Below are 21,302 nucleotides of genomic sequence, written 5' to 3'. Positions count from 1 at the left end.
AAAAAGATGATTGATACCATAATACCCTTTCCCTTCATATGAGAGTCCCCCACATATCCATAACAGGAATTATGTTTTATTTACACTTCTAGATCAAATGCTGTAATCATATCCTAATACAAAATAGAAGCGTAACATTCACATCATAGTATATACATATAATTAACAACAAACTTGTTTCATTTTTGTTACAATACCAAATAAATTATCTATAATCTAACATACCCCTACACACACACACACACACACACACACACACACACACACACATCTTTGGTTTTAGCTGGGTGGCCATGGGGGCTTTATTCCTTCCCACTTTGCTGAGGGACAGCAGGACACTACAGCCTTTTAGCAGCTAATATCAACACTGTTCTCAGGGTCCTACATGTGTAGACTTTGCTTTTTGGTGTGCATACCCCCAAGCACTGTTCCTAGACCCGAAGTTCCCTTGATACATTTACTGTTAGAGAAACAAAGTGCTTTCTACCCTTTCTCACACTAACCCATAAATACAGAGCAAGCCATAGGATATAGTATTTTATCTCTTGGAGTGCTTTTGTCACAAATCCAAGTCCTATGGAACCACTATGGGAGCTGGGAGATCTTTTGTACTGTTCCTTCTCTGCTTGTAAGTTGCCTTTACTAATAAACTTTGCTGCTATTAGCACTATGTGTGTCATTAGTGGTTTTGTAACTGTGCATCTTGTACAACAGTTGGTGTCCAACAAAGTTTAATGTCATGGATATTTGGAAGGGAAGCATGCTGGGGTGGAAGAATTTCTCCTTGGGGTCAGTGTAATTCACTTGGTGGACTTAGGAAGGTCTCAGTAGCTATGCCCAAGGATGAAAGAAGCACTACAGTGTATACTAAAGAGGGGGACTAGTGGTGATAAGGTGGTTTGAAATTCAGTTCTGTCCTTCCTTCCTTCCTTACCAGCTTAGAGATTTTCATGAGCCCTAAGTGGGAGAGTGAACTAGAAAGAGTGATAGGAGCCCCTTTAGAAGAGAGAGTGGGGCAAACTCCCACTATTATGTTAACTCCCCTGTTATGATGTGAACTATCCCCTATGATATGAAGCCAGTTATTGTGAGGCATGTTCCATAGGAACCTGAATGGGAATCCCAGCAGAAGGAAATCCATCAATAAACAAAGTAAGAGCTGGGTTCTCAAACTACCATAAACACTTGGAAGGATCCTTAGAGGCTTGGCTTGCTTGTTTGCATGATGAAGAGACAATAGTGGTATTAAGACAAGTGGAGTAGGGGGAATGCCCTTGCTACACAATAAGCAGTCTGGGTTAACTCGTAGTGCTGGGACAGGCATTGTCACCATTTTCAAACTGGATGCTTGGTAGCTTTGGTAAAATAGATCCCTGTTGGGGTGATTTTCCCGAGACTCTTTATGTGAACTGGACTTGATCCACAGCAGATGTAGACACTAGCTACGTTACCATAATTCTAAGAAAACCCAGGGCTTGCGAGGGGATGGGCCTGACAACATGCCCTTGGTATAAAGAATGTTAAATGACTGAATCAGAACAGGTCCATGTATGTGGATAACGGCTTTGATTTTACTCCTTCACCTGGGAGGCAATGTTAGAAATGAAATAGTTCTTTTGGGTCATACAAGCCTCATTTCAGGGAAGGAAATGGAAAGTGAGAGCCTAAAATGTGGCACAGGTTTCTATACAAAATAAAAAGAAAAAAGGTACAAAGGAAGAAGATAGGCTAGACTTCTGGTATTGCTCATAGAGAGAAGCAATGATAAGACAGAGGTGATGTGTTGTATAATTTTAGAGTATGGAAGTGTTATCCACTTCAAAAATCTGAGAAGGTGGAAAAGAGACCCATGGGATGAGACACAGAAGATCCAATGGCCACTGGCTTGAGGAGTTGTTAGGAGAGGGGGAGTTGCCAGAAGATTAGGTGAAGAGAGTCCCTGCAGAGGACTATCCCTCAGACATTACAGCGGTTGAGCCTCACCACATTCACCATCTGGTAAGATCTCATAGTCTCTAGACTCTTCAGGAAAGGATTTGGAGAATAGAACCAAGGGAAATACCCTGTTTCATCTCAACTCTTGAAATGGGATTATGGGTTGGAACATTCACAGTCATCAGCTCTACTTTATGAAATTGATTCAACTCCAGAAGCCAGGCTTTCTTTGTTCCCTGATCTGGGCTCTTTCAAACTTAAGAAGGACCAGGGCTGGGCTCTATCCCTGTGTCCCCCTCTAAAGGACTGCTAACCACACTTCTCAGTTCACTATGCTAGAAAGAAGAGCCTCAAATATTTATGGGCTTGCTAGAAATGAGGGCCCAAGTGTCTACTGTTCTAGAATGCAAAACAGCCTGGGCAAACAAGTTCCCATATTGCGGCTGTGAGTTGGTGTTACCTATGACTCAAAGCCCAGAATCGCAACCAATGTAAAGGCTTTTGGACCTTTTTGTGTGAACTCCAATTGTTCCTTTATCAGACTGCATAACTGGCATGAAAATACTGTGGTATTTAAGTCCTGCACATGTATGTCCACATATCAGTGGGACATATTTGTTGTGACTTCTACTGGCAGTTTTGGTAACTGTTGGCCAGGCATGTTGTCAATACCCAGATGCACTGACCAGGCCTGCCATGGCTGTACAAGAGTGCTACATACCTGGAGGAGAAAGATTGCATTTCTCATGCAAGAATAGATTCAGATAGGGGTACTGAACAACACCATTACACTATTTAACGACGCTGTTTGACACTAGCATTGTAAGTGTCTATGACTGAAGTCAAGACACTCTGATGACATTTGTTAACTTTTGAATATCTCATTTCCTCTAGCTACTGAATGGTATATACACCTTTTCTGGATATAGAGATACTGTGTCTCTCCATGTGTGGACCATATAATACTATTAAGACTGAAGCATATTTATCACATAGTAAGATTTCCAGAAATAATACAAACAATTGGAATGCCTTTCACAGTTGTTGCCAAAGCTTGCCAACATAGTGTTGAGTGGCTGGCTTGTCCGTGTTCCCTCTTCTCTACAGGCAGTACAGAATGCTGGAATGATATTCTAAAAGATGGGTGCACCAACACCCCTCCATGGTGACCTCCGTACATTGTCCAGTCTGGCTGACCTCTTCCGTTTATACTTTGAGCACTTCTCATACCTCATAAAGGTCCTTACACTGTGGTGAAGTTCCTTGGCATATTGGAGTTGAAGAGCAGAAATGGAGAATATACTTGGTATGCCAGGACCCTGAGTTTTTATACCTCAAAATTTCTCTCCTTTTTTGGCACCTTTCAACAGGTGGCTGGGAAGTTCCTGTTGTTCTTATTACAGATGAATGGATGGACACAAATGTCAATATTCTCCTACTTTTCAGATGACATTTGCAAGTTACACCCAGAGGAATGGTAATTTTTATTCTCTCTTTGTTACAACAGTTTTAAATTTTTGTTGTGCACTCACTCTACAGGCAAGAGATTTTGCTGTAGTCCCATACAATATATTCTGTCTGGAGGACATCTTTGGTGGGAAAATGGCACCTCCTGGTTTTGTGTGGAACTTACTGTTCCAGAAAAAAAGGACAGTCCATATAGATCACCACTGAAGATAATGATGGACTTGGCATGGGCATAAACATAACTGACCACAGAAGGTGAGAGGGTGAATATAGCATGAATAATTCTCCTGTTGCCTTTCTTACAGATATTAACAAACTATACTGAATAATCCTCTACAGCTATCCCACACAATGACACTTATTTCAAAGCTATCAGGATGTTGTATTTGTCATCCTCAACCTTCTTAATTATGGAGGACATTCTGTGCATTCCACTCCCAGACAGTGTCATAGGAATTACTCATTACTCCAGAGTCCTTATTTGTTCGGGCTATCCATAATTCTGTCCTTACTAATTATGCTGTGTAAAACTCCCTTTATCTTCTTAGAGGCAGAAGGACACTCATATCCTGACATCTCAGCTCCCAGTGATCCATCAGGGCCACCTGGTAGCACTTTTCCCCACTTCAGACCTACAGTTGAGTCTGGCTAACAGCACACTGGCAGTGTGCTAACCCCAGGGAAACATAAATGCCACATAGATACAAAATGTAGCATTGAACCAGACTGGCTGGCACTCTCTGCGATCCAGGGGAACTTGTTTTCTTATGTGAAAAGCAAGGCCTTCCTGCTTCCTATCTGGACATAACACTGTCTACATACTTTGGGAATAACTATGAGACCTTTTATAATGGCACCAACTGGCTGGTTAGCTCATTTGGTTAGAGTGTGGTGTTATATGACTCAAAATCTAAAAGGCACTGGCAACTTTCCCAGCTGTGATCTCTAGGGTCAGCATCAAACCTACCTGCAAGATGGCAAGTATGTAGGGATACAAGCTTTCATTACTTTGCACAAGGGCTCCTTCCTTGAATAGGCACCCATGAAGCTGAGGGTATGACCCCAAATCATCTACACTGAGGGACACTACCACTGAGAAGGCTTGGGCTGTTATCACTGAACAAAAATAGCATTGATTCCTTGACCCGAGTAATATTATAAATGCATAGCTTTGGACCATTTGTTGAATATACTATAGGCAGATTCCTCAGGGTAATTGATGTTGTGCAATATTGTTTGTTTTGGAATTTCTCTGGCTTATCTGATTTCTCCTTCAGAAGGCACCATTTAAAATCCAACTGATAACTGTTCCACCTAGTGAAGGCATATACCTACTGAGTCACAAGGGTCAGAGGGTAGACTGAAGGGGAATAAACCCTCAGTTTTAGCTAAATGGCTACAGGGGCTCTCTTCCTTCTCTCTTCCCAGAGGCCCAACAGAAAGCCAGATTAGTCACTGAGCTGGTTGGCAGATGGACAGTAGGGCCTTTGGCTGATGTTGGCACTGTTCCCAAGGCCCTCAGTATGTGGAACCTGCCCTTTGTAGTCATACTCCCTATTGCTGTTCCCAGGTACAGAATTCCTATATATATAGGACCTACACACATACCTACATAATATGTTGTTCCTTAGAGAAACAAAGGGTTTTCTACCCCCTCTTGGACTAAGCTAAAAAAATAGAGTGTGAAAGAAGGCATCTCTCTCTTTGGGTGTTCTTGTTGCCTGTCTAGGCTGCAACTGGACGACACTCTTGTAGAACCAACATGGGGGCTTAGAAGATCCTGTGTGCTTTGTTATGTGCTCTACTCTTGAGTTACCATACTGATAAACTTTGTTATTAGCACCATGTGTTTCACTCATGGTGTGGGTTATCTTGCACAAACACCCTGAATTTAATTAATAATTTTCTTTGGAGGTAATCCCAGACCTGATTTCTTTTTTGTTATAATGTTGAGGATAAAGATAATTTTAGGGATTTTTAAAAAAACTTGGACATTTATTTTTTAAAGCTTGTGCATTTGTACTTTTAAATAGATGAATGTTGTTAAATCTAACTTTATTAAGAATAGATGGTTAGATAACTTTTAAAAAGTGACAAATGAGAGGAATAGAATATTGCATATTGTTAATATTGTATTAACTTTTGTTTTCAAGTGGGCTCCATGCCCAACATGGGGCTTGAACTCACAACCCTGAGATTAAAAGTCATGTACTCTACTGACTGAGCCAGCCAGGTGTCCCCTGTATTAACTTTTAATATCCAATATTTTATGGTCATTTCTACTAGTTGGTACTTATTCATCTTTATCAGCCTTGCCTCCCAGATATAGTACTTGTCTATATTACATATTAATATGCTTTTGTTCTTTGTCTTCATATATGGTATATCTTTCCAATTAGGTTGTGAGCTCTTTCTGGAGACAGGTTAATTGATTCTTTTGTATCTCCATAGTACTTAGTACAAGGCACTATACAAGTGCAGATTAAACACTTGATTAAAATCATAAAGGTTTTTTTCTACTTTAATTAGCTGTAAGATAAAGAGAAGGAATCTACATCTGTTATTTATTTTATAAGTTTCATAGCACTTAGAATAATATAGCAGATGCACATTTATCAGCGAATTAATAAAACCTTTATGAGAAAACCTTTAAGTGAAAATTTATTCCTCCTTTTCCGCTGTACTATGCAATGACCACAAATAATAGTATAAAGTATGATTAATATTTATATATCACTTTGTAGCTCTTTTAAATTCATTATTTGACATGATAATAACCAAAGAATTTATACAGAGCCTATTACAATTCTCTTGTAGAAAGAAAAATCAGGGTCCAGAGAGGTTAAATTGTGGGACCTGAACAGAAACTGAGGTCCAGTAACTATAAATTCAATAAATGTTATTTAATTTGAGAGGCCTCAAATTAAAAAGTTTCCTGTAAGCTATTCTTATAAACCTGATAAAGACATTTAATTACTTACTTTCTTAAAGTATTTTTAATGTGCCTGTGATATATAAAGTACAATGTTTTACACTATGTAGAATCAAAAGTTGTACATATAAGGGCTATAAAACTTAAATAATATAAATAAACTCAATGTATATCAATTGCCAAGATAATGATACAATTATTTGGTTTTCTAGGAGTTCACAGATAAGCTGAAGAAGAATTTATAAAAAAGCTAGAACTTGAGCTGGATCAAGAAAGGTGAAATTTAAAATGATTAAAGAAAAGGCAAATTAGCGTTATATTGAACAGAACTCAGCAAAACAAAGTATGCAAAGTAGGAAGAATGCACATGTGTTAAGCAGTGGTGAGTAGATTGGTCTATGTAAATTCATACTGGGGAACAGTATGAAGACATTTTGAAGTCAGATTTATAGAAGGCCATGAATGCTTGTATGCCATGTTTTATAAAGACTTATTACATCATCTTACAGGCAGTAGGAAGTCCTTCGAGGTTTTGAAGCAGAGACATGATATGATGACAGAATGTAATGGAAGGAAGAGATTGTATAGAGAGAAGTTGGGGGCAGCTGTAATAATCCACATATATATTAAGAAAGAACTGATTTCAGCAGTGTTGCAGAGATTGACTTTAGACATTTTGAAGGGAAAGCGGACATCCTAGATAACTTCAACTTTACAAGCTCAGGTGACTGAGATTAATGTGGACCTTAGTCAAATCGAACAATATGTAATTGGTCTGGGGTAGGGCTCAGGTTTTGTGATTTTTTAAGGTTCTCATTTGATTCTTGTAGCTAAGGTCAAGTCAGTCATCGGGCACTTTATTGCTCTTAAGCTTTACCAAGGCTGTGCACCTCAGTGACTCACAATTTTATAATATTTTTTTCTGTAATTTTCTAATTTTAAGTTAAATCTCTAAAGACATATGCACTTTTATGTTTATTGCAGCATTTTTGAAGTTTTTTTTTTAAATTCCAGTTAGTTAACATACAGTGTAATATTAGTTTCACGTGTATAATTTAGTGATTCAACACTTACATACAACAGCTGGTACTCATCACAAGTGCACACCTAAATCCCCATCACCTAGTTAACCCAACCCCCCTAACCACCTCCCTCTGGTAACCATCAGTTTGTTCTCTATAGTTAAGAGTTTGTTTCTTAGTTCGCTTCTCTTTTCCCCCCCCCGTCCATGGTCGTTTGTTTTGTTTCTTAAATTCCACATAAGAGTGAAATCATATGGTATTTGTCTTTCTCTGACTTATTTTGCTCAGCATAATACTCTCTAGCTCCATCCATATCATTGCAAATGGCAAGATTTCATTCTTTCTTATGACTAATATTCCATTGTGTGTGTGTGTGTGTGTGTGTGTGTGTGTATGTATAAAGAAGTGATATATATATCAGTTGATGGGCACCTGGACTCTTTCCATAAATTAGTTATTGTAGATAATGCTGCTATAAACATCAGGGTACATGTATCCCTTCGAATTAGTATTTTTGTATTCTTTGGGTAAATATCTAGTAGTGCAATTGTTGGATTGCACAGTGGTTTTATTTTTAACTTTCTGAGGAACCTCCATACTGTTTTTAACAGTGGCTGTACCAGTTTGCATTCCCAGCAATAGTGTAAGAGGGTTCCCCTTTGTCCACATCCTTGCCAATACTTGTTGTTTCTTGTTAATTTTAGCCATTCTGACAGGTGTGAGGTGATAGCTCATTGTAGTTTTGCTTTGCATTTCTCTAATGATGAGTGATGCTGAGCATCTTTTCATTATCTGCCATCTGTATGTCTTCTTTGGAAAAATGTCTATTTATGTCTTCTGCCTATTTTTAAATTGGATTATTTGTTTTTTGAGTGTTGAGCTTTATAAGTTCTTTATATATTTTGGATAATAATCCTTTATCAGATCTGTCAATTGCAAACATCTTCTCCATTCTGTAAGTTGCCTTTTAGTTTTGTTGATTGTTTCCTTCACCATGCAGCTTTTTATTTTGAAGAAGTCCCAATAGTTTACTTTTGCTTTTGTTTCCCTTGCCTCAGGAGACATATCTAGTAAGAAGTTGCCAAAGCTGATGTCAAAGCTGATGTCAAAGAGGTTACTGCCTGTGTTCTCCTTTAGGATTTTAATGGTTTCCAGTCTCACATTTAGGTCTTTAATCCATTTTGAATTTATTTTCATGTATGATCTAACAAAGTGGTCCGGTTTCATTCTTTTGCATGAAGCATTATTTTTAATAGCCTAGATATGGAAGCAATCCAAGTGTCCTTCAATAGATGAATGGACAAGAAGATGTGGATGGACAAGAAGATATGCTATGCATACATACGCATGTGCACATGCATGTGCGCACGCACGCACACACACACACACACACACACACACAGGAATATTACTCAGCCATAAAAAAGAATGTAATCTAGGGTGCCTGGTTGGCTCAGTCGAGTTAAGTGTCTGACTTTGGCTCAGGTCATGATCTCATGGTTCATGAGTTTGAGCCCCACATCAGGCTCTGTGCTGACAGCTCAAAGCCTGGAGCCTGCTTCAGATTCTGTGTGTGTGTCTCTCTCTCTCTCTCTGCTCCCCTGCTTGTGCTCTCTCTCTCTCTCAAAAAAAAACATTACAATTAAAATTTAAAAAGAATGAAAATTTGCCATTTGTAACAACATGGGTGGGCCTAGAAGGTACAATGCTAGGTGAAATAAGTCAGAGAAAGACAAATTCCATAGGGTTTCACTCATATGTGGAATTTAAGAATCAAAAAAAAAAAAAAAAAAAAAAAGAACAAAGAAAAAAACAGACAAACAAACAAACCTAGACTCTTAAATAGAAAGAACAAACTGGTGGTTGCCAGAGTGGAGATGGGTTGGGGGATGGATGAAATAAAGGGGATTAAGTGTACACTTATTTTAATGGGCACTGAGTAATTTATAGAATTGTTGAATCATTATATTGTACACCTGAAACTAAAAACACTATGTTAATTATACTTAAATAAAAAAATAGATTTCTATACTAAACCTTTTACTTACTTTCATACTTAACAAGATCCTCCTCTTGACTCTCTGATTCAGTTTAAAATATCACAATTTTTCTTTTTTTTTAAAATTTTTAAATGTTTATTATTTATTTTTGAGAGAGAGAGTCAGAATGAGAGTGGGGAAGTGGCAGAGAGAGAGAGGGACACACAGAATCCAAAGCAGCTCCAGGCTCCAAGCTGTTGGCACAGAGCCCAACGCGGGGCCCAAGCCCAAGAACTGCGAGATCATGACCTGAACCGAAGTCAGACACTCAATGGACTGAGCCACCGAGGTACCCCAATATCACAATTTTTCTATTAAGGATTAATTCATCCAATTTTTCTCTGATTTCATTTTTCTTACATCACATTAAATCTTTCTTATAGCGATCCTACCTTCAAGATATCACACTCTGGGGGAACCCGGGTGGTTAAGCATTGGACTTCAGTTCAGGTCATGATTTCACGGTTTGTGAGTTCAAGCCCCACATTGGGCTCCCTGCTGTCAGCACGGAGCTGTCTTGGGATCCTCTGTCCTCCTCTCTTTCTGCCCCTCCCTATCACTCTCTCTCTCAAAAAGAAATAAACATTAAAAAAAAAGATATCATGGTCTTCCCATGTTTCTTGTTTGTACTTGAGCTTAGGGCCTCCCTACTTTTTTTCTAGGCTACTAGAGTGATCCCACGACTGATTTCTCTGCCCCCTTTCTCCTCAATCCAATGTGTACTTTGCTCCAGATTATTTATTTTAGCATAGTTCCCCTGCCTATATTACTCTCTGCCTTCAAGACCTCACAGTCTAGTGCCAGAATGGCCATGTATGCCAAAAATTGTAAATTATTAAAGTAGGCTATATAACATTTTCCTGGTTTGAGTATTTTAAAGCACTTTGTGTTTATTCCTTTGACTACCTCCAACTTCATTCACTCTCTGGTTTGCAAAGTCCTAACTTTTCTTAGAGTTGCCTTTGGGGCCACCCCTGGAATGAAAAGCAAGTGTATAGGATATAGGTCTAACTGTAAAGGCTAGGAGTTCCCCAAATACATCAACCAGAACAATTCTGGTTTTGTTAGATATTGGGGTTCTGCATAAGATTTATAAAATTTTAAACAATTTATTTAAACAAAAACAAAAACAAAAATAAAATCCCAGTTAACTCATTTCTTCCACCCCTCCCCCCTAACCTCTGGCAACCACCAATCTGTTCTTTGTATCTATAACCTTGGTTTTCTTTTCCTTTTATTATTTTTTTAGATTACACATATAAGACAGATCATATGGTATTTGTCTTTCTCTGATTTATTCCACTTAGCATAATGTCCTCAAGGTTTATCTATCTTGTGGCAAATAGCAAGATTTTATTCTTTTTTTATGGCTGGGTAATATTCTACATGAGGTGTGTGTGTGTGTGTGTGTGTGTGTGTGTATACCCTACCATCTTTATCCATTCATTCACTGATGGACACTTAGGTTGTTTCTATATCTTGGCTACTGTGAATAATGCTGCAGTGAAATAGGGGTGCATATATCTTTTTGAGTTAGTGTTTTCATTTTCTTTGGATAAATACCCAGAAGTGGAATTGCTACATCATATGGTAGTTCCATTTTTAATTTTTTGAAGACCACTCATATTCTCTTCCATTGTGGCTGCACTGATTTACGTCTCTACCAATAGTGCATAAGGTTCCCTTCTTTTCACATTGTCACCAACATCTGTTATTTCTTGTCTTCTTGATACTAGTCATTCTAACAGGTGTGAGGTGAGATCTCATTGTGGTTTTGATTTGCATTTCTCTGATGATTAGTGATGTTGAGCACTTTTCATATGCCTTTTGGCCATCTGCATGTTTTCTGTGGAAAAATGTCTCTTCAGATCTTCTGCCCATTTTTAAATCAGGTCATTTTTCTGCTTTGAGTCACATGAGTTCTTTACATATTTTGGTTATTGGTATCTTATCAGATATATGATTTATAAATATCTTCTCCCACTCAGATTACCTGTTCATTTTGCTGATGGTTTCCTTTGCAGTGCAAAAACTTTTTAGACCAATGTAGTCCCACTTACTTATTTATTACTATTTTTTCCATGCTTAAAATATTTTTATTTTAAAATATTTTATGCAAACAGTTAAAAAAGGAACCCATCACACTATTCTGTTAAATCAACAGGCTGACCCATCTACATCAATTTTTAAAAACAAGTACAATGCAATTGAAGCTTCCATGTACTCTCCCTGATACCATTAGCAACTCCTGCCCTGGAAAGGCAAGGGGTAACTTTCACATATAATTCCAATACATGATTTTATACTCTTACTTCATGTAATTTGAAACCATAGGAAATATATTACTGTGTAAAACACTGCTTACTATATGCCAACAATGCTTAAATGCCAGCTACAACTTTAAGTACTTTACACGCATTATTAACTGCTCTCCTGCAAAAGATTTTTATTTTAAAAAGTTGTTCTAAAAACAACTACTTTATAAAATTTTGGGTCTGGACATTGCTGTGATTAATCAAACCCCTCTTTCCACTCACTGGACTGTTAAAGTATTACAATGCATGGATTTTGTTTTATCTATCTTTCAACCTCCTGCAGTGCCTATAAATGCCTGGCATTAAATGGGTATTCAAAAAAAATGTGTTAAAAGAAGTTTTGGCCTGCATGCATCACCATGGAACCACAGCTATATCCTGAAACTTGTAAGCACTGGCATAATACTCTCAGTGCCATCAGAATTTAAACATTTGGAAACACTCAAACATATAGTTCTGAAAAGTTCACTTCAAGACTATTTATCCAGCACATAAATGCACTAGGTACTGAGTTAGTTAATATAACACAAGTGGAGACAGCAAGAAAATAGCCTAAAGGTAAATAAATAAATAAATAAATAAAATAAAAATAAAAATAAAAAATAAAAAATAAAAATCAAGGATTGTGTAGTTTAATACAAAACTCAAGAAAGAAAAAGGTTTAATGGAGAAGGAAGTCATCATAAATTTCGGACATGAACAAGATTTCAAGATGAATGAGATTACGATAAGGGTCTTACTTTAAGCAAGTTATTTCCAGGGATACTGGCAGGATGGACGCTTGTTGCAAAGGTTAAAGAATAAACCACATATTAAAAAATTTGACAATGGGAAGGGAGAAAAAATAGAGAAGCAGCTATAAAGGAAAATACAGGGAAAGATCTTTGTCCACTAAGTAAGAAAAGAACAGTTTATGTGTGATGTCAGAAAGAGTGACAGAAGAGAAATCATGAACACAGAGGAAATATTTATCAGTGAAAGAGGCATGAGTTCAAAAGGAAGGGGAATCAAGGTTTTACACTGTTTATCCATAAAGCAAATTTGATTGTGGAAGCACAAACTACAGTGAAGAAGTAACACGGTTTTTCAAAGTATGGTTTTTGATATTATTTTGTAACAGATTAATAGTTCCTACCTTCACCACTCTCCATGCCTTCTACAAAAATCCCCCCACATTGGGGAAGAATCCAGTACCGGCGTCTGTAACGATCCTGGCCAAACATCATCGAACGCAAAGAGTGAGAAGCGTCAAAGAGCTTCCTTCTGTACTGACTCTGTTGCTGTTAAAAAATGATGCATATAATTAAGCTATGGGTGTCAAGTGCTTTAAAAATTAATATAAAAGTGACTTTACACTTATTATGCCTTTACTAAGCAGATAAATTTCACTACTGGGAACAGACAGCAAAAGAGCTAAATATTCTATGCCTGACTTCAATTTCAGCAACACTTAATATAGTTAGTAATTATTTTGAAAGTAATTGGAATAGTCTTGTTACCATGGATTAAAAAGATGTTTTATTTTACCAGTTATCTTATAGTAAAGCAAATCTTAAGCTTGGTAGTAAACAATGTGATCAACTATTTTACTGGCCAGAACAAACTGGCTCAGTTCTATTGAGTATATAGTGTATAACAAATAACTCTCACAACATATGTAATTGACGGTATCTGTATTTGCTTATTTTTATACTCATACTGTAAACCTAAGCAACAAATTGCTAAATTTTGGGATAAATTTGGGATGAATCTAACATTGATATAATATACAGGTATCTCATAACATTAATCTCATAATACTAATACTTTTAAAAATACATCTTTTTTACAGAAGTCCATTTGAAACTTCACTAATACTATCGAAATTCAATTTTCAATTGAATTTTTAAAATCATATGTATGTAAATATGTAATTTATAAATCCAGTGCAAATATAATCCACAAATATAGTAATATAGAATAAAACATAAGATGCTGAAACTATTACCATGACATTTGACTGAATTTTAAAAACAATTACTTTCAAGAAATAAAACAATGCATTTATGCTATTTTGTATTTAAATGAAGAGCTGAAGAATATAGGCCCTGGTTAAGTTTAGGCTTTTAACCTTGTTATTAAACTTTTAAGGTTTAATTGTGAGAATGTTTCTAGAGCTCCTCATTTTACTTATTTATAAAAAACGTATTTTTATGTTAGCAGCCAGAAAAACTAATCCCATACAAGGTGGATCTTTAAAACACTGCAAAAAAGATGTTAACTGTAATCTGAAAAGTGCTTACTTTACTCAGTTTTTCAATCTGTTTTTCTAGCTCTTCAACACTTGCTGCTTGGTCACCTTCATCCTATACATAACAAAATACATATCATTTACCTGTTTTTAAGATTTATTTAATCAATCAGTCAGCAAATATATAATGAAAGTCTTCTATATGCAAGGTACTATAATGTGCATATGGAAATGAGTAAGATTCAGTTGTTGTTCTTTATAAATTAATAATCTGGTAGGGAGACAAATAAAACATTAACACTAAAAAATGAAAACCACCAAATAGTAGGGAGCTATGAGGCTCTCAAGACAGGTAGAGATTAAGAGTCATGGAGTTCAGGGGAGGGAGAGATTTATTCTAGTGGGAATCTATACTAAGAATCTATACTTAGAATCTATACTAAGAAGTTGTGTTTTTTTTTATATGAAATTTATTGTCAAATTGGTTTCCATACAACATTCAGTGCTCATCCCAATAGGTGCCCTCCTCAATGCCCATCACCCACCTTCCCCTCCTTCCCAACCCCCATCAACCCTCAGTTTATTCTCAGTTTTTAATAAGTTTCTTATACTTTGGCTCTCTCCCTCTCTAACTTTTTTGTTTGTTTGTTTCCTTCCCCTCCCCCATGGTCTTCTGTTAAGTTTCTCAGGATCCACGTAAGAGTGAAAACATATGGTATCTGTCTTTCTTATTTCACTTAGCATAACACTCTCCAGTTCCATCCACGTTGCTACAAAAGGAATACAGGAGTGCTGATGCATAGGGGCACTTGTACCCCAATGTTTACAGCAGCACTTTCAACAATAGCCAGATTATGGAAAAAGCCTAAATGTCCATCAACTGATGAATGGATAAAGAAATTGTGGTTTATATACACAATGGAATACTACTTGGCAATGAGAAAGAATGAAGAAGTTGTGTTTTAATCAGCTACTGAAGAATGCTTAGGAATTGACTGATCAGAGAAAAAAGGGCAGGGCATTCCAGAAAAAGTCTGGCATATCATGACCTCAAAGGTCCATCAAGAGATAAGGTGGGAGATGAGGAAAGGATGAGTTTAGGGCTAACCTGTCAGAGCTGTAAATGCTTGTCAATGGACAATGATATCCCTCAAGGGCCATTAAATATCAGAACTATGTTTTATAAAGATTAATCTGATAACAGTTACGAGATAGCCTAGAGCAGGGAAAGGACTAGAACTGTTAAATCTCATTAGTAGATCCCTGCAATGATTCAAGAGGGAAGGAGAATGTGGGCCTTGCTAGGGTCAAGGAAATAGAAAAGGAGAAAAGCAAATGGATATAAGAGACATTACATAATTAACACTGCTAAGTCCTGACAAGTCATGGATAGGAGGCAGAGAAGGGTGAGGGAGATGAAGGAAGGAGTAAACTATGATGTTCAGGCTTTACATCTGGGGACTGCAAAAATCTTAGTACCATTAATCAAGTCATTTTTAGAGCAAAGAAGGCATGTTACATTTTGAACACATTGAGCTTTTAGAAGAAAAATAATCTCTACTATAATTTCATAAATGGGAAGTATATATGTGACTATGAATTTCTTTCATTCTAGAAAATAAATATAGGAAAACCTGCCCCAAATTATATGTTTGAGAGGAAAAGCATGAAATAATAGAAGGTATATGTGCTTCTTTGAATCTCAGCTGCACTACTTCATGTAGGCCAAGTACTTAACTCTTCAAAGACTATTCTGTAATCTGTAAATTGATGATAACATTATCTGTGATATGGGATTTTTGTGAGAACTAAACAAGAAACAGATCTGAAACAACTGGCATAGTTCCTGGCATCTAATAAATAAATACAGTTACTTTCCTTCTTTCTGAAAATTGTACTTTAATGAGAAGATGCAGATACATCTTAGGACAAAAAAAAAACCACTTTGATATTCACTTTCTATAAGCATTTTTACAAAGGTACACCGTCACCAACCACTCATGAACAGATATTTCTAGACCAGTATGGTTATCTCCCCAATACAAGGAAGTGAAAGGAAAATCACGTTAGTTTTACCATTACCCATCATTTATCCACCCCTTATCCAAATCAAGTGAACCAAATTATAGAAGCATTTAGGCATATTAATTGTGCTAATAGTAATAGGGTTTCTATTTGGGATTAAAAGAAACCTAAAATCCTTAAATCTTGACTCTCAGAGACATATTTACATATCTATATAATTCTAAATCAATCTTTTGACCAGAGGATAAATGTTTGATAATGTGCTTATGTAAAAATACAATTCAATCAATAGGTATTTGAAATAAGACATCGAAGTAGCTATCTGTCAGCCAAATTAACTAACTGCTATTTCTAAGACTCTTCCTATGATGAAAAGGGAGTAAACTGTCTACTGAAGTTTTACTTAAAGGAGCTTTTGGCTAATAGTCCTTATAATTTTAAGAGACACGAAGGAACTTGAAAGACCAGAGAGAAAGGCAATGACAAAATTAAGAACACAGAATCTATCCCTGCCATGGTTCTCCATGGTTTTTTATCCAAAGAGAGGGCCATTATTTGTCCCTGTATACTGAAGGTTAATTGTCCACATAACCTTACATCCTAAAATGTGACGTTAAAGTTCACAAAGGTTTCAACACAAATCTAAGTATTAGGGATATTCCATGTGTTGAAGGAATCAAGAGTGAGAAAAGGGAATCATAGCTGAGACAAAAGGCAGGATTTTCTATGACGTAGTCAAGGGCAGGATTTTCTCACTGAAAGAGGTCATGTGGGCCTCTGCAATTAATCCTCTAAGGAGTATAACTACTGACATGAACTATACTTTAAATAAGAGGCCACATATGTTTTTGGAGGAATAATGTGCCTATCAGTCAGATTCACTTAAATAGTTAAACTTTTATTAAATAGGAAATTGATAAGTGGCTGCCAGTTCTTCAATATAAAGAATAGCTCTCAAATCATTTAAAGGAAATGCTAATTTGGCTTCTTAGGCCCTAAAATATTTATTATTTTTAAAAGCTTTTAAACTGTTTTCTCACATGAATAACAAGATATACATTTTCCAGGGTTGTGATCAATGAAAACTTACTATCTAATTAACTCTATAATTCAACACTCATAAAAAAATAAAGTACTACTTTAAATAATACATCTGGTCTAAAAAACATTAATGATGATTTTTAAATAATTAATAATGATTTTTAAATCCCCCTTTAAAGAAAAAAGAAATGTACAGTTTGTTAATTTTCCATGTGAGAAAAGAAAGCTAGACAAAACAAATAATTTCTGTAAATAAACTCTAATTTAGTGGGATAACTACCCAGTAGAATACACTGAAATCCCACTAGAGAATTTTAAAATTTATGAGAGTTAACATTGTAAAGCAATTTATACCATTAAGTGCTGAAGAGTGATACTAATTCTATGAAAAGGTGATTAATATTGGTCAGAAAGGTTTAATTCCTGCTATGGACACAGCTCCACTTGGCAAATGAAGCAGATTGGTTATAAATGGTATCTTTTGTTTGAGTAATTACAATTCTGATATCCAAATTATATACCCTTCACATTATTTGTCACAGCATGAAACATACGATCAAGTGGTTTCAAAACCACAACATTATGAAATAATTGATTTATGCAAGGAATCTCAATGCAGTCTCTTTTCCGGATTGGTACTCAAAGAAGTAAAGCTTATTCTAGTGATTTTTATCATTTTGGTTTAAATATAAGATGGAGAAGAATTTATGAAAACATTTTGCATGTATGCTGTTTTTACTTAAGGGAATTGTATAGCACATCATCTTGTTAATTCCTCCACATTATCCAGATGCAGTCAAAATTTTGATTCAGTAATTTATCATTGGTCTTGATTAGACATTATTTTCACACATTCCATCAATAAATTCATCCCTCTAAGTCTTTTTTCTTTAATTCTCCAGCAGTACTTAGTTGATGCAGGAAAGGAAAATAGTTCTTTCTAGACTTTCTTAGCTAAATACTCCTGACATTGAGGGCAGAAGGAAAGGTTGACAGTAAATTCTTTTTTGAGTGCCATTCTGCAGCCTTATCAATATTTCTAGCATTCCTTACTGGTAACAGGTAAACCTCAACCTGTATCTTCCTCTTATACATGTCCATTTCTGTGGCTTATGGTAGTTTCCCTTAAACACACACACACACACACACACACACACACACACACACACACACACACCTCTATGGCCTTGCCTTCTTTTCTGTAGGCAACTCTTCAAAGCTAGCCCATCCACCTTGACTGAATCCCCTCCAAAATCATTAGGGACCTTACACCATTAAATATTTTCTTCTCTTTATTCTTCAACCCCCCATCCCATTTTATTGACTCCTTCCCTTCAACCAAAAATTATCTCACGTCTTTCACATCTGAAAAATCCTTGGTCTTAGGAACTACCCTTTCTGCTAAGTCACAATGCTTAAAGCAGTCATATTCACTTTCTCACTTTCTAATTTTCCTCAGTCACAGCCTGGCTTCTGCTCCCATTCCTTTAATGAAACTGTGCTGGCTTTGGTTACCAATGGCATCTATGTTACCAAATCCAGAGAACACGCTCAGTCCTCATAGCACTAGATTCCTGCTGCCTTAACACTGTTTATCACTCCCTCCTTTTTGAAATGCTTAATTTTCTGGGCTTTTATTACTACATGACTAGAAAAGAGTTAACATTATGGGTCTGCCTGCTATCCTTTGAAAGGATGCTCACAAGTTTGGCCCTTGGTGTCTGGGAACTTGGATTTTAAAGGGTTTCCTTCATTCTGATAAGACTGGCTCACTAAACTGATATAACAATGTGGGTCATACTTTTCTTCTGTGAGTCTGGAATTTTGGCACATGCTATGCAGGGGGTGCCCATGTGACAGGCCTCGGTAAAAACACTGGGCATCAAGTCTCTAATGGGCTGCCCTAGTATATAACATATTTTTCATATGTCCAAACTTATTGCTGGAAGAATTAAGCCCATTCTGTGTCACTCCCCTAGGAAAAGACTTTTAGAAACTTGAGCCTGGTTTTCTCTGGATTTTGGCCCATATGGCCTTTTTTCTTTGCTGGTTGTGCTTTGTTCCTTTTGCTGTAAGAATTCATAGGCATAGCATGACTAGATTCTGAGTTCTGTGAGCTCTCCTACTGAATCACAGATTCTGGAGGTGGTCTTGGGGATCCTTGACCCCCTATAGAAGTCTTCTACCTCACTGACTATTCCTTCTTCAGCAAAAAGCCTTGTGAGATCTTAAATATTGACATTCCCTGGGGTTCCAACCTCAGTCCACTACTCTTTTCACTAAATCAATCCTCCTGTGAAAAGTTATCTACCTTATGACTTTAAATTATTGTTTAAATGCTAATAACTCCCAGATCTATATTTTAAAGACTAACTTCTTCAGGCTTCAGGTTTTTTAAGTTTATGTATTTGACAGAAAGAGAGAGAGAGAGAGAGAGAGAGAGAGAGAGAGAGAGGAAGAGGCAGAGAGAGGAGACGGAGAGAGAGAGAATCCCAAGCAGGTTCCTCATGACATGGGACTCAAACCCACAAACTGTGAGATCATGACCTGAGCTGAAATGAAGAGTCAGATGCTCAACTGACTGAGCCATTCAGGTACCCCTGGGCTTCAGATTCTTAAATCCAACTGACTTCTCAAGTTCTGCATAGGCACCTCCAATTCAACATATCTAAAATAAGCCTACCATCATTTCCTATCTTCAACTATCTGTACTTCCTCCCCTCCTTCTCTATCATCTATTTACTCTGCTTCTCCTGATTTCTCTCAGTTAATGGCAACAATATCATGCAGTCTCCCAAGCCAGATAGTTGGGAATCAATCCTTCCCCTCTGTCAATCTACACAGCCCATCTTCAAATACTACTCATTCTTCCCACTGAGTATTTATTGAGTCCTTTCCTCCTTCATCCCAGCTACCATTGGTCTAGTTTCAGACCCCCTCACAATTCATCTAAACTATGGCAATATCTCCTGACTGATCTTCCCACCTCTGATCTTGCCCTACCCAGATCTATATCTATATTCCACTATATATAGTCACTTAAAACTCAAGTTTGACTATGCAACTGCTTCACTTATAACCCTTCAATGGTTCCTATCACCAAAAAAAGTATAAAAGCCTAGTTCACAGCTATTGGATAGGAGCCTGTCTAGTACCATTGAAGCACTTGTAATTCCCTTAAAGCAAAAAAGCATGTTGTGGTTTCAGGCTTCTGTGCGTGAATAGCTCATGCTGTTCTCTCTGCCTGGAACATTTCTACAGATTCTTCCCCAGGCAACATGGAGCCCACTTTGTAGCCTCAGCTAATGAGTCCACAAAGCCTTTGTGAGAATTTAGTTCTCCAAAGGTTAAATGCCCTTCCTTTGTACTGTATAGTACATTGTAAATACTGCTATCAAATCAGTGAACACTTAACACATTACATTTGGTTACTGCAAATCTTCCTCAATGAGAACATAAAATGAGAGGGGATTTTCAGTGTCTTAATCATCTTTGGTCAAAAGTGGCCAGAGCTAGGCACATAATAAACTGGTATTTAAGAAATATATCAATCTCACTAAACCTGACAACACTTTTAAGGCATGAAGAATTTTACAAATGTAAGATATGATGCTAAGAGATAAAAGAGAATACCTGAAATTAAGAATCCGCCTAGTTCTCTGGAGAATGCTCAAGTCATTATATAAAAAGAAAAACTTCACTTCTTTTATTCAGTATAAGTGCCTTCTATGTGTAGGCACTGTATTCAATAGCGACCTGATTATCACAAAAAACTGTGTGAGGTGAATATTGTAACATACAGTTTTCAGAGGAAGAAACTGAGGCCGGTAATTGTCAAAATGGAGTTTGAACACAAATCCATTGGACTCCAAATTCTGTGTTATTGTTCCAATATGTTGTGCAATATTAGTTGAGTTTAAAATCAACCTAATTTGATTACCTCATCTTCACAGATATCAGTCTTCTTTCCTTTTTTGTCTTCTTTATCTTCTTCATCCTCATCATCTTCATCAGCTTGTTCATCACTATCATCGTCATCATCATCATCAAAATCACTGTCTCCTCCCTTCCTTCTTCGTTTGCGTCCTGGTGTGGGGGTGCCCAATGGATGCTGTTCTTCTCCAAGATCAATGCCACCTGACGTGTCTCTTTTGCCTGTTTTCTTAGCATGAATGATTCTGAGCCTTTAAATATGAAAAAAAATGATGATATGGAAGAAAAGCCTTCTCTCTGTACTTTTTAAAAAACATGAGTTTTAAATAAAAATACCATAAGGTATTTTTGCCAGTAAGGAAT

The 21,302-nt window shown here is 36.8% G+C and overlaps 1 protein-coding gene across 19 annotated transcripts in view; it reads right to left on the bottom strand.

Annotated features, from left to right (window-relative positions):
- The window catches only part of BAZ2B (bromodomain adjacent to zinc finger domain 2B), a 434,688-nt gene that overhangs the window by 28,699 nt on the left and 384,687 nt on the right, over positions 1–21,302 (bottom strand). For all 19 annotated transcript variants that reach the window (XM_049616088.1, XM_049616087.1, XM_049616095.1 and 16 more), the window contains 3 exons: positions 20,947–21,190; positions 13,993–14,055; positions 12,846–12,990 (listed from right to left, as the gene is read on the bottom strand). In XM_049616088.1, coding sequence (XP_049472045.1) covers positions 12,846–12,990; positions 13,993–14,055; positions 20,947–21,190 — 452 coding nt within the window. The remainder of the gene's footprint in view (positions 1–12,845; positions 12,991–13,992; positions 14,056–20,946; positions 21,191–21,302) is intronic.

Source organism: Panthera uncia (assembly GCF_023721935.1).
Source record: "Panthera uncia isolate 11264 chromosome C1 unlocalized genomic scaffold, Puncia_PCG_1.0 HiC_scaffold_3, whole genome shotgun sequence".
NCBI lineage: Eukaryota > Metazoa > Chordata > Mammalia > Carnivora > Felidae > Panthera > Panthera uncia.
This window is presented reverse-complemented; position numbering and strand designations above follow the sequence as displayed.